The sequence below is a fragment of the Carassius gibelio genome, chromosome A5 (assembly GCF_023724105.1).
Source record: "Carassius gibelio isolate Cgi1373 ecotype wild population from Czech Republic chromosome A5, carGib1.2-hapl.c, whole genome shotgun sequence".
Lineage (NCBI taxonomy): Eukaryota > Metazoa > Chordata > Actinopteri > Cypriniformes > Cyprinidae > Carassius > Carassius gibelio.
This window is the reverse complement of record NC_068375.1, coordinates 36759301-36774372: the sequence shown is the minus strand read 5'-3', so window position 1 is coordinate 36774372 and position 15072 is coordinate 36759301. Positions and strand designations below refer to the sequence as shown.

Below are 15072 nucleotides of genomic sequence, written 5' to 3'. Positions count from 1 at the left end.
TAACTAAAAAATAAATATGTTAAAAAACTAAATGTTTTAATTGATGGACTGAAACAACTATCTGGAAATAAAAAAACAAAAAAATTAAGCTAAATCGTAATATAAAAAAAAATGATGAAAGCAAATAAAAATAAGAAAATTAAACCAATAATTCTCACACTTCTATTATATAGAGGACTGTCATGGCCTAATGGGTAGAGAGTCAGACTTCAGTGTAATTCAGAGTATGGGACACCAAACCTGCCTGCATGACACTTTTTTCACTATATTCTAATATATCCATAATAATGCACCCTCGGTACATTTTTCATAAGTGAAAACAAACTGCCAAACAGGAAACAATGAAGTGATGATGACTTCACCATAACATCATTATCCGTGAGCTCTGCCCTGTCTGCTGTTAAAGGGTTTAAGATGAGCGGAGCAGATGGCTCAAACAGCCGCACACCTGTTACTCTGCCACAAACACTGCGACTCCTTCCTCCCTGCTTCACACAGTGCATGCTACAGACGTGATAAAGATGAGCGCTCAGGACTGGCTCCAGTCTGCCTCCGTGCTGCTCTCTCTGCTGCTGGACTCTCTGGAGACCCCGGACCCCACGGAGGACTGGGATCTGTGTCTGAGGCTGCTGGAGCATCTGAGCTTGGATCTGATCGCTCAGGTGCAGTGTTTGCTGGAGGACCGGGCCGTGTGCCTTCGCTTTCTGGGCTCCTTGTGGGCAGATGATCTCTCAACCTGGGCTTTTCTGAACATCTAGACCTCCAAGTCAGTTCTACAAATCGGCGAAGGATGATTTTCCAGAATATTTCACTGCAGCGAAGCTTTCTGACGGACTCTTCTCAACATTCACAAATATAGGAAGAAAGGTTAAATTGCTGTCACTTTTGATTATTCTTGATATATAAGATCAAGTCAAGAAGTTAACTACTTTGCACCTGTCACCTCTATTATAATTTCTTTGGTTAATGAGGACATGTTTAATTTGGTAACACTGTACTGCTTGTATAATTATAATTCCCTCAGTTTATTTGTATTTCATATGACTGTTTACAGTGAGTAAACAGTCATATGAAATACAAATGAACTGAGGGAACTATAATTATCATGTTTATGTGTTACTATAATGTACTTCACAAAATTGTAAAAAAACAAAAACAAAATGTAAACGGTAAAATGGAATATAAATACTAAACTATGAATAATTATTTATAATTTAATTACAAATTTTATTCCATATAAACAGTAATATTAAATAAATTGCGACATTTCAACAATAAATGTTTCTGTGTTACTAAGACTAAAATGTATTTAATTATTTAATTAAATGTAAAAAAAAATCATTTGAAATATAAAAACTAAATTATCAATAATTATTTATAATTTAGTGATTTAGATAATAATAATAAGAGTTGTGTTATATATATATATATATATATATATATATATATATATATATATATATATATATATATATATATATATATATATATATATATATATATATAAAACAACAATATAACAAAAAAGGGAAAATACAATTAAAAATACTGGTAATAAGAATTTAAAAAACTAATTTAAAATACATATTTTAATCATAGATAGATAGATAGATAGATAGATAGATAGATAGATAGATAGATAGATAGATAGATAGATATTTATTGACCGATTTTCCTTTATTAGCAATTCCAAATAATCAATTAAAAAACGATAAAAAAATGTGCCTACAAGTATTTTTTTTATTAATTAATTTGTTTATTTATGCTTTTTTATTATTATTTTTTTTTACTTAAATTAAAATTTACTTCATACATTTATGTAGCTACGATATATATAAAACGGGTTCAGGGAAACGTGGGGGAAAAAAACTACATTTCCCACAATACATCGCGCGAGCAGGAAGTGCATCACTGCTCAGAGCTCGGTTACGTGTCACGTCAAAAGCTTCTGTGTTCTGTACACAAATGTCACGGGCTGCTTAATTTTTTACCACGAGATGTGATCGTTCTCTCACATCGGACCGAAACACGTTCTTTAAACATCGTGCCTGTTGGAACTCGTAAGTTATCGTCCGGCTATTTCTATAATGTGTTCACAGACGGATGAATTCTAGCGGAAAAGTGCTCGGGTCGCTGACAGAACCTCTTCGACTCTCTACTATTAATTACGCAATGATTACGTGTCACGAAATACATTTAGCAACCGGTGTTTTTCGATACTCAAACTTGACCACACGATTTCAATAACAGCGATAATCAGTTTACCTTGTGTTTCAGATAGTTACTTTTTTTTTCTGTACTTTCGTACTTTGACGTCTAGCGCATAATTTAGCATAAACATTAATTAAAACGATTAAACTAATTTACTTTAGATATTAGATATGTCTCCTTGTTTATATAATTTCAATTAAATTTGTTTATATGTGATAATTGTAATATTATTAAATAGTATGTATATTGTAGTATATTTTAATAATTGTATTTTTATATATATATTTATTTAGTTTTATCAGTCACATTTCATTCATATTTCATTTGCTGAAGAAAAAAAAATTCCCCAATCCTAATTACAGTTTCATCTTAATGCAATATACATACATATATAGGGTTTAGGGTAATTTATTTCTTTATGAGATTAATACTTTTTGATTTATTGATAGACACATTCGTGCCAGTCTGGCTCCAGTGAACTTGTTATTAATGTCAATATTAGATGTACATCACGAATCTTGATGAAGTTGCTTTATCCAAACAGGGCAGGTGTTGATGGAGTGTCTGGTGCCCGTCTGACGGGTTTATGTCAGGATGAGCGGCGTGGCGCTCGCGCTGGAGGTGGTGGTGGTGTTCTTCCTCGCGCTCTTCCTGCTGCACCGATATGGAGATTTTCGCAAGCAGTATCGGATGGTCCTGTTCGCCACCCTCCTCGCCTGGTTCCTGTGCTTCCTCATCGTCTTCATCCTCCCTCTGGATGTCAGCACGGTGAGACCCCCTTCATCAGTTAAAGGTGTTGTGGTGTAGTAGTTAAGAATCTGGGCTGGAGACTGAAAGGTTGCAGGTCTGAACTGCGTAAGGTGTGATGCAGATAGAAGTGTGCTCTTAAGAGTTAAATGCATTCACACAATGTATTGATTTTTTGCTTTATATATATTTGTATTTTGGGGGGGGGGGGGTGCAATTGCTGTAAAAAAATATTTTACAAATAATCATCCAGTTACTAAGAATGACTGAAAATTACATGAAAAGTTTCTGCTGGCATTAAATCATGCATCACTCCAAAAGATGTTAAACAAAAAGTGGCCATCCTTAAAAATAAGTGTCTTACATGGCTCCGGGGAGTGCAGAAGTAAAACACAGCTTAATATTTTAATTTCGGTGAACTAACCCTTTAAGCAGAAAGTCTTAAATTCATAAAGTAATGGCATTAAAGTTTACATGAACTGCAATTAAAATCAGTATCTTCCTGAGTCGTTTTGTTTCAATTACAAATATCTAAATAGACTCAAATCAAGAAACTGTACATTTACTTTGAAGATATAAAGTCTTGTTTTCTGAGAAACTGAACATAATAATTTGAGTTTGTTTCAAACGTGAACAAATATCTGTCAGATATATATTTCAGATATTTTTTGTTTTGATCATGAATCCACTTCATTTTGATCAGTTTCTCATAGAACAAGACATCTTGTCGTATGTCATTTTGCTTCTCAAGTAAATGTTTACTGATTTAAGGATTTTTTTTGACATTTGCACTGAAAAACAAGTCAAAAACAGTTAACATTATTTCTATATTCTACTGGTTCTATCTATTGGAAGATGTCTTTAAAAACTTTGAAGAATTACTAGACAATATTTTTATGTAAATTTTATCTATTAAATAAATATTATTTACTTGGGTCTTTAAAAGTCTTAAATTAACCTTCATAGAAACCGGTGTGTATAAAAAAACACATTTTAAGTAGCAGAATTAGACTAGGGAATAATGTTTATAATTAAGGCATATAACATGATTTTATCTAGAGCCATTTACCAAACCTGCTTTAATGTATGCATGACTTAAATGATCAACAGATGGCAAGCACATTTCCTCCGGGGAAAGAAGCGCTATCTAAACACAAAATGTTAATGTTTTCCTTTGTATTTAGTCCCTGTTGTCTTATTTTGATTCCCTGTGATGTGTTGCTTCCACAGACCATATATAACCAGTGTAAGACTGATAATCAAGCTCACCAGGTGGAGATCGCAACCATCAACCATGATAACTCCTCCAACTCTTCGGTATTTCCAACACAAAGGTAAACACGTTTGCTTTGGTCTAAAGAATAGCAAAAGGAAGAACTAAAGCCATGAAGTTTGTTTAAACACTGTTGTACAAAATGTGCTAAGAGTTTAATATTGAGTTAACACTGTTAATATGGTTATACATTAACTTTTCAACAACATTCCACCTTCTCCTGACCATAGGGTCCTAAAGACTTGCCAAAAGCCTTGGAGTTACATCCCAGATGGAATTCTGCCTGTGTTTTGGAGGGTGGTGTACTGGACCTCACAGTTCCTGACATGGTGCGAGAGAAATTGTGTCCTGGTTCTTCACAATTAAAGGCAACATTAGGGTTCTGTTGACAGAACTACCTTGAGCTCTGATATTGCTAAAGGATGTAGTAAGATCAGATGCCATTTTTAATGGTTGTGAGGGGAAGACTAACGGTCTTTACAATGGCGTGCACTGTATAAAGATCCTAGATCATTTTTTTTTTTTTTGATTTCGGGAAGACATTTCGCCAGTTGAACAATCGGTATGTTCTTTAACAAAAGTACTATCAACTGAACGCATTTCTGTCCCTCACAGCCTCTTTTTTTAATTATTCCACTTAAGTATGTCACTACTCCGACTATGATCCGCAATGTTTTCACTTATTAAAAAGTAATTAATTGGAAATGGACATTACACTTAAGTAACTCAGCAGTGAATGCTAAATCCACTGAAGCATTGCAAATCATGCAATTAGGTATACAACTTAATGTATACAATATTTTTTCATATTTGTTTTATTGTGGAAAAAAATAGCTTTTTTTTGCCTATATTTATTTACTTTTGCATTTTTTAAGGCTGCATGGAATAGTTCATAGTCTTATAAAATAATTACATTAAATATAAAACATTTTACTTATTTATTTGTATATGACCGGGAAGGTCCCATTGAAATAGAACTCCACTAATGATAGTCTAGCTTTAGTGACATCATCAAACATTTCTGTTTTATGCCACTTTTTGTGAAAAGACAAATTCAGTGATTTTGATTTGACTCTAAATGGTTTTGAGAATGTCTTGTTTCCGTGTGCGCAGGCTCTTGATTCCCTTCATGCAGTCATATGCACGTTCAGGAGCTTTCTCCATCTCAGGGAAGATCAAAACGGCTCTTATAGAGAACGCCATTTATTACGGCACATACCTGATAATCTTCTGCTCCCTGCTCATCTACGTCGCCGTCACTCTGAAGTTGCATCTCACCTGGTCCGTGTCCCGCCCTCATCTTTCGCCTTCAAACAATCACAACACTCCTTTCATTTGTAGACCAATGCACATCTCACTTTTTCTACTCGTTTGTGTTTTAAGGTCTGGTTTGCGGACGATTGGCATTACTGCCGCCAACACCTGGGGGTTGTTCCTGCTGGTGTTGTTGTTGGGATACGGCCTGGTGGAAATCCCCCGCTCCTATTGGAGGGCATCATGCCACGGGCAGCTGCTGGCCAAGACGTACTTTAAAGCAGCAAAACTGATGACGGAAAAAGTAGATGCCGAGGAAAACCTGGAAGACGTCATGGAGGTAACAGATCATCGATTTTTTTAATCAAAGTCCATGCATTATTAAGTTATGCATGCTTAAGTGTCCACACTTTTGCAGGATGTCAGACAGGTCAACGAGACGATCAAATACAATCATCCTCTTCGCAAATGCATTGACACTATTCTGAAAAAGGTAAAGTAAATGTACTCTGCATCCCACTGACTGTGCATGTGTAAATATGGCGCATTAACACCCACACACCTTTATCAGTGTCCTGTAGAATACCAAGAAAAGCTGGGCAGGAACATGGACGATTATGAGGACTTCGATGACAAAGGAAATCCTTATCCTAGTAAAAAGAGTTTAGTCAAATTACATAAACAGGTAATGAAATCCCTGCAGCTATACAGAATATGACTAATGCATTTATAATAAATATGATTTAAAATGTATCATCTGAAAATGTAAATGTTATTATAAAATATAGTAAAATACAATTGTATATATTGTTATTATAATATAGAATTTTTCTATTAATAATAATTGATATGTGCTTTTTTTAAAATAAACAATTATTTGTATTTAAATCTATATCAAGATTGACTTGAGTTGTAATTGCATAGTAATCATATCCTCTTTTCAGGTGATCTATGCTGTTCAGAGGCATAACCGTACACAAGTTCAGTGGCAGATTCTATTGGACGAGGCTTTTCACTTAGAGGATGTGGCCAAAAATGAGACAAGCTCCACCCACAAGTTTGTTCACAGCTTCCCTTCTACCGAACCACCTGGGTGGATCAGCAAGTACCTGTACACACCCACTGTGGGTAAGAAAACCTGTTCATGCTCATTTTGTAGACTAAAATACATTTTTTTTCTTAGTACAATAACCTTTATACACACGAGGGCCTGTTAACAATGAGCTTGCATACAAAGACTTTACAACAATGTATTCCTGTTGACCAACTCACACCCATTTTTGTCTTTTTTTAGTTCCTAGAAAAAGTGTTTTAGTGTATGAAAAGGTCTAAATGGGAGAGCATTGTTTCAATTTTAAATGTTTTTCACCCTTGTTTTCACTGTGGGTGAGAAATACACCTGTATTCTGGCAGCTGAGTGTCATAAGTATGTTAGTCATGTATACCTGTGCACCAGAACTAACTGGAACCCATTTATAAAGCTCAAAAATAAATTCCTATGCAAGCATGTGAATGCAAACACTTTGATCTTATATGCTGTTCCAAAATGTGTCTAAAATAAATTTATAATGGGAAAACAAATGCACATTCTCAGTCGTCACGAGGGCTGCTATTACAAACTTTTTTTTTTACAGTCAAGTGTTCTTTCAGATCAAATATTAACTTGATGAAGAAGCATTTAGGCTTTTCCAGGCCTGTAATAACACTTTCTGTCACAGTTTATTCACCTTCAAGTTGTTCCAAACCTGTTTGACTTACTTTGTTCTGTTGAACATAAAAGAAGATATTGAAGAATATAAGTAACCAAACAGATGTCGCTATTGACTATTCATATTCAGCTATTCACTTCCATAGTAAGGGGAAAAAGAGTAAGGCTTTCATCACTATTTATCTTGCTCAGTCTTTTCTTCTACCCATGTTTACTTGGGTGGCATCATTAAACAAACCAGACTGTTGCACGAAAACACACAAGTCTATTGAGATTTGAACATTTGTGGAACAGTCTTTTGGCAAATGCTGACAGAAAAACCAATAGTTTTATCATCAAATGTCGAGCCAGTTTGAAAAGACTCTGGAATGGTTGCTTCATTTCAGCACACACGACTGATGTCACCTACATGTGACCTTTACTACACAAACAGAAGAAGTTGGTTGTCTGGCTGAGGACATTATTTTTAAATAATGGATGTCAATGGAGTCATGGCTTCTCTATGCAAAATAAACTGCTCTTGTGGGCTCAAGTTGGACATTACACTGTTTTTTTCAATAATAGAGCTGCAGACCTTGCAGATATTTGTATTTGTAGTTTGTTTAAATCACTAACCTTGAGTAATAACTGTTGTAAATAAGCAGTTTGAATAGGTCATAACCTGGTGCATCTCGGTGTGTGTCCTGTAGAGTGGTACTGGGAGTGTGTTTTCCGCCGGTGGTGTTATCGTGTGCTGGCTGTGGTTTTGTGTGCGTTCTCTGCAGCCGTGGTCTGGTCTGAATGCACCTTCTTCAGCACACAGCCCGTTCTGTCTCTCTTCGCCGTCTTCATCCAGCTCGCAGAGAGAGACTACAACTATGTTTACATAGAGGTGAGGAAACACAAGCGCAGTTACACATGTATATTGGAGAAGACTGAATACTGCCGTTTACATGCCTAGGCTGAAGCAAGGGTCCAAAATTTACATTTACTGGCTATAAAACCATATTTTGCATCCTTTTTTGTATTAGAAGAAAAAAAAACTTTTTGAGCCTATGTCTGTGGGATTGTTTATATATTTATTTATTATTAAACTATACTTAGACAAAATGCAAACAGGAGCCAGCCATTGCAGTTGACAGTGTTTGTAGCCAGAGCTCATTTGCAACATTAGTCCCTAGAAAGGCTTTCATAAACTACAAAAATAAACCCTATGAGTAATTGTAACAATATGGAACAATTGAAACTGTAAAAAAAAAAAAGTGCAATATAAAGACATTAAACTTTAGGCATGCTAGATAAAATATGAATACTAATTATCCATCAAGGGAAAAGTTTGCACATATTAATTTAACCTCAAACTTTGTTTGTAACCCATTTTTCTTGCATAAATAATTTGATCTAATCGCAATTTTCAGCTTTTAAATTAAAGTTTAGTTTCAAAAATTTGATCTGAAATGGTTTAAAAAAAACAATGGTTTTCCAATCCGAATATAATAAAAATTTTATGGTTCTAAACTTTACATACATATATTTTTGTGTGTGTGTTTGTGTATGTATGTATGTATGTATGTATGTATGTATGTGTGTGTGTGTGTGTGTGTGTGTGTGTGTGTGTGTGTGTGTGTGTGTGTGTGTGTGTGTGTGTGTGTGTGTGTGTATGTGTATATATATATATATATATATATGTATATACACAAATACTAAGTGAATTTTAAACCGAATTCAACAATGAAAACAACATGACTGTTGTGAATTAATGGTAAACTAAATTAACTGAAACCTGTGCATAATATTTTTTTATCTTTGTCCACTAGATGGCGTGTTTTGTCACCATATTTTTCTTGTGTTACTGCGTGTACTCGACTGTGTTCCGGATCCGAGTCTTTAACTACTATTATCTGGCTCCTCACCACCAGACGGACGCCTACAGTCTGCAGTTCAGCGGCATGTACGAAACACCATGTGACTCTTACAAGAATCATCCGCGGGTTGTTTTGATTAGTTATCAGTAATCTGCATATAATTCTGATTGCTGTTCAGGTTGTTTTGCCGTTTGACCCCTCCGCTGTGTCTGAACTTTCTGGGTGTGATTCACATGGATTCCACCATCTCCCATCAGAAGAGAGAGCCGACAGCGTACACTTCAGTGAGTCACACACCACGCTCACAGAAAAAATATGATCACATATCTAGAAAATTTGCATTTTGAAGTAATGCACCTGTAAAAATACAATTAAGCAACTTTTAGAACTAATCAAGGATTGAAAAAGTTATGATTTAGTTCGAGTCAGTTTAGTGTTGATTCAGATCAGTTCAATAACTATGTAAAGTTCATCAACTAATTGTGATATAAAAATAGTATATTCAGTATATCACCAAGCCTTACTGATTCTTACGGCCACATAATCTCTGTTTTTTTGTGTTAGATAATGGGATCCATGCAGGTCCTCTCATTCATCGCAAATGGATTTTATATTTATTATCCGATGCTCATCGTTTTGCTCTGCATCGCGACTTACTTCAGGTAAGATTTACCTCCAACACAGATACTCACAAAGCTGGCTGTTATATAATATAGAGACTGTTGTTGGCAGGGTGTTAGCTCATTGTTTTTCCTCTTGTTGTTCTAGTCTGGGCACACGCTGTCTGAATTTGCTGGGCTTTCAGCAGTTCGTGGGGGAGAATGATCTGACCTCTGACCTGGTGGACGAAGGACGTGAACTCATCCGGAGAGGTACTTCAGACACCGGCCCTTCATTCATACTCTCATCAGTTCTATCTTAATATATTTTTAATCATTGCTAAGATGATTGTAGCAGATATACACTTAAAATTACATCAAATGTTTTGTAAAGTATTTTATCTGATGGTAATATTCCTAAGAATGACTGTAAATGATTACTAGGACTGAAATTACACGTATCAGCATTTTTCAGTCTTTTATCAAAGTATATCTCCATATATTCATTGAATCTGAAATGGCAGCACATTTGTTTTTATCAGAATATAGTTTAAAATTGCATTTTATTTCTTTGCATTACATAAAATTGCATTGCATTGTTAAGAACAAAATGTTTGTAGTATATATACCTATAGAATGCATTAAATTATTATTTTGTGTGTTATATATATATATATATATATATATATATATATATATATATATATATATATATATATATATATATATATATATATATACATACATACATTTTATATACATTTTATATCATTTAACTGCCATTAACGGCAAAAAAATGAATGCAGTTTGAATTGCTACTATTGCACACTTTCCTGTCACATATTAATATGCATGACTTTAAGGTATTGACATAATTGAAAGGTTACTAGCTATATAAAAAACCTCTTCAGTCATGCCCTACCACATTTCAATGGCAAATACAAAGGTGCTACGTCACATGTTCTTCATACAGTTGCTTTAAAAGTTGCTCTTGTTTTTAGAAAGAAGAAAAAGGCAGAGGACAGAGGACGGAGAGAGCCGACGCAGAGTGAGTTTGTTTCTGGCTAAACTGCCTCAAAATTGTTGAGGATTATGCACTTGTGTAATCACTGATGCCTGTCTGAAGCCTGTTCATCACGTCTCTGTCTGTCAGGAATGGAGGGAACGCTATAGTGAACCGAGGGAAAGATACGGCGGGAGAAACAGAAGTGCGTACTCGGAGCTGAAGGAGACGGACGGCTCCGGCACAGACACTGGCAGAGGTTAAGAGGATTCACACGGTCACAAAACACTCCTGTAAAATGCTTTGAGCAATAGTTGAGCTCTTGGTCAGATGTGATGAAGAGCATTGAGTTAAAAGATAATTAATATTCAGTAATTTTATTAATTTTAACTGTACTGATGAATGAGAGCAAAATTTGAGCTGAATAGTGACACTAACGACATTGACAGTGTTATTATAAACCAAATTGAATCAACAGGCCTGAGCTGAACAAAGGCACTAATAATGTCTTCCGTGCAGCTACATATAGATGAACCAAAATTGTTTCATGATTGACTTTGACAGTTATTGAACTGAATTGAAACAAGTTTCAGCTAAATTGATCTGTATAATCACGATCATCTTATACAGAGCTGAAATTAATTCATAATGAATGAATTCTATATTATTGAGACTGTTATTTTCCTGTTTATTAATGTGAATCTGCTTTGAATCGATCTGTATGGTATAAAGCGCTATATAAATGAATGTGACTTGACTTGTGTGTGTGCAGCTCAGTCCCGTAGAGATCGGAGTGACAAAGCCGAGTTACTACAGGATGTTGAACCGTTAGACTTCACTGGAGAAGAACCGCTGGAAACTGATAACAGGAGGTCTGTATTATTATATCTATAAAATAATTGCATTACTGTCATTTATGGGAAGGGGACCATAGCTCGAAAATAAGGGTTTTCTCATGCCGTTACTCTGAATGGTTTGTTTAAATGACAAGTACATATTTGAATATAATATTTTAATGCAATAATGCAAATATTATTTAATATTTATTTTGTTATTTAATTAATATGACTCTTCTTACCCAAGTACACAAGAAAAAATTATGGTGCCAACAGTTCAGTTTTTTTTTTTTAATTCTTAACATTTTAATTAGTTTGCCCCAATAATAATCATATATGTGTGTATATGTATGTGTGTATAGATAGATGATAGATAGATATAGTCACTTTTAATATTTAATGCATAATTAATTAGCACAGGTTAATACATTTTGTTGTGTAAATACATTAGACATTTCTTCAGACATTACTGATCCCGTGTTAATTGACAATAAATATTGCATTTAGATGTATTTAGTGAACACAAGGAGTTGTTTTAGCAGAACTAGAAAGTTTGAAAATACAACTTCCAACCAATCTCCATGACTTTTTAATTGATAAAAAACAGCTTAACTAGAATATAGAAATGACTTGGTGCATATGTCTAAAAATAATTGAATCAAGATAGATTTTCTGAGAAATATATCAAAATGAAGTGAATTTATGAAAGCAGCTTTTGAATTAAGCTGAAACAAGTTTGACATTTGTTCTTGTTTCAAGCATAAACTCCTTAAACTTATTTAATTTTAATTTCTCCAAAAACAAAAGACGTTGTATCTTTATTCTGCATCTCAAGTAAATTTACTGTATCTTGATTTAATAATGTTTAGGTATTGAAAAAAAAAACTAAAATAAAAACAGATACACTCATTTTTTGTAATGAATGCAACATTTAATGACATTACTTTATAAATGTAAGACTTTCTGCTCATATTTAAGACTCGCAGAAATCTTGGAATAAAAAGAAACTGTTAGGAAATTAGGCTTTTTTCAAGGTTTACATTGGACTTGTGTCTCTGCAGGTCGGCTGGAGGACATTACCTCTCGACCTCTGCATCTCGTTCACGCATCTTTGATGATGTTTAAGAACAAGGAGAACAATGAAGGAAAACTGTTTGCACTTTTTAACTTTCACACTCTTCCTGAAGTGACCAGTGAGGGTCTGCAGCTTCAACGCATCTGTCTTTCTGTGAAGTGTTATGTTTTGTGTGCGTTGTCCTTACCTTCCATTGCCCTTTTACTTCCAGATGAAGCCAAAATGGCAAACACCACAGCGATGGTTGGTTTTCATGCAGAGGATCATTATCATGTGGCTGAAAAGGGAAAGAAAAGGGTCACATTAGTTTTCATCTTATTTGAAGTTTAAATTTTTTTTAAAGATTGTATTTGCTGAATTTCAGGAACAAGGGATTTTTTTGGTCACCCAGATTTTTTGAGGTCTCACTTGGTCCTGATCTGTGTGCCCTGCTTTGACCTCTGACCTTTCACCCTACTGTTAGACCAGTAAATTACCTAAAGGGAATAGTATTTTTGTTTGACTATTTTGTTTAATCTTTCATTATTTAACAGATCAGACTTTAAAGTTACAGGGAAGATGATTTATAACGTTTCATTTTGGTCATTCAGCTTTTGTATTGTACTGTAAACTTCAAATCTCTTTGATCAAACAGTGTCTGAATGCATATAACATCAATACTGTTTTGCTTTTTCATTTATGTTCTATTTATTATGACTGTCCCTGGATTAATATTAAATTACTGCGCAGTGCTACTGACATTTTGAAGGATGATTTGTGCTTTTTGGGGGGGATGAAACACGTCTGCAGCAGTTTTAATGATTTTCTGTTGTGTCTCGTTTGTTTTGATTTCGTCATTTTTCAAATAAACATTTCTGAGATCTTAATTATATTTATGTACAATTGTGTAAAACTAAGTGAGACAAAAATGGTTTTGACATTCAATGTTACCCAGTAACAGATTCCAATAGTTTTTTTTTTTTTTTTTATGAAGGCAAATCACTAATTTTGACAAACACTGGCAAAAGAATCGGTAGAGAATATTGCAAAATTCTCAATATTACAAAGATTACAAAGATTATTCTCAATCTATTTAAGCTATAACAGAATGATTTAATATGTTACTTTACTTTATGGTATATGTGTGTAAAATGTCCACGCTATTCCCATTATAAACAATGTACCTATACACTGCATCTAATTTGCATATTCATGTTTTTTTGAGGCAAACCATAATGAGATAAATAAGTGTAATAATAAGAGTAATAATTTAGCAACATAATATTTAATATGAATGTTGATCTATAATTAATTTCTTTCCCTATTTGACTTGTGTTTCCCCAAAAGGCCTGGTTAACATTATGTGTCCTCTACAGAAGATATGGATGAAAATGGTGCACTGTATCATAACAAAAATTCATATTCTGATTTGAAACCCCATAAAAGAATGTCTGAGATGTTTATTTACTACAAATAATTTACAAAACATTTATTGTATATTTCCACAAGAGTGGTAGATTTGATCATTCTGTCAATAAAGAGCAAGGAGAAGGTGTGTTTATGATCAAATCTCCAAACATTTGATATCCCTAAAAAGCCCTGAATGTGCTCTGAACAGGATATCCAGACTTAAAACTGTGGGATGTAGGGTCTCAGAGAAATTCACTAAAATATAATGTCCTCAGCAGGAGCGTAGATTACGCATGGGACGTGACAGGATAGTCTGTGCATGACCTGATATTTTATTCGGACCCAGAAGTCGAGATGAACTTCACGTAGGGTTAAACACTCGTGCAGTGTTTGTTTCATTCATCCTCGAAGCCGGAGCGCGCTCTCGTGCAGAAAGTCATATCAGGAAACTCCTAATATGAGCAACAACGTCCAGCTGTCGCTGTATGAAAACAGTTGTTTTGACAGAACTGACACTTATGGAAAACACAAAGACATTAATATACGATTGCGACAATATATGGTTTTTCAAGTCATCTTCAGCATGTGATAAATACAGTATATGAACAAAACAGTGCTAATTGACATAGATTTATTACAGTATAGAAACTATTCTGCCTTATGTGATAAATAAGTGTTTGTAGTATATATAAAAAATCATTATTATTTGTTATTGTCCAGCAGTTATAGATTTCTAAGCCAGTTAAAAGCTAGAAATTAGAGAAAAATTAAAGTTGCCTATATATCCACTACCAGTCAAGTCTCTTCTGTTCACCAATCCTGGATTTATTTGATCCAAAGTACAGCAAAGCAGTAAACATAAATATTTGTACTAGACTATTTAAAATAACTGTTTTCTATTTGAATATATTTCAAAATGTAATTTGAGATTTTAAAGCTTGCTAAATAAAAATATTAATTTCTATAATTTATTTTCCAATTTTTTTAATGATATACTGTATAATGTCGCAAAGGCTTTTTATTTCACATAAATGCTGATCTTTGGATTCTTCTATTTATAAAAGAATGCTTAAACAATAAAAATCTTACTGTTCAAAAACTGTTGACTGGTAGGCTATAGATTACAGAAATGT

The 15072-nt window shown here is 34.1% G+C and overlaps 1 protein-coding gene across 1 annotated transcript; it reads left to right on the top strand.

The window, feature by feature from the left end:
* Nucleotides 1-1892: 1892 nt before the first annotated feature.
* lmbrd2a (LMBR1 domain containing 2a) lies at nucleotides 1893-13416 on the top strand. Its single transcript, XM_052598503.1, has 18 exons — nucleotides 1893-2060; nucleotides 2756-2979; nucleotides 4189-4292; nucleotides 4462-4560; nucleotides 5345-5512; nucleotides 5615-5825; nucleotides 5904-5978; nucleotides 6057-6170; nucleotides 6430-6613; nucleotides 7883-8064; nucleotides 8990-9123; nucleotides 9216-9321; nucleotides 9602-9699; nucleotides 9806-9909; nucleotides 10638-10684; nucleotides 10790-10898; nucleotides 11412-11511; nucleotides 12537-13416. The coding sequence occupies exons 2-18, from the start codon at nucleotides 2806-2808 to the stop codon at nucleotides 12598-12600; spliced, it is 2073 nt and encodes a 690-aa protein (XP_052454463.1). The 5' UTR covers nucleotides 1893-2060; nucleotides 2756-2805; the 3' UTR covers nucleotides 12601-13416.
* Nucleotides 13417-15072: the final 1656 nt, after the last annotated feature.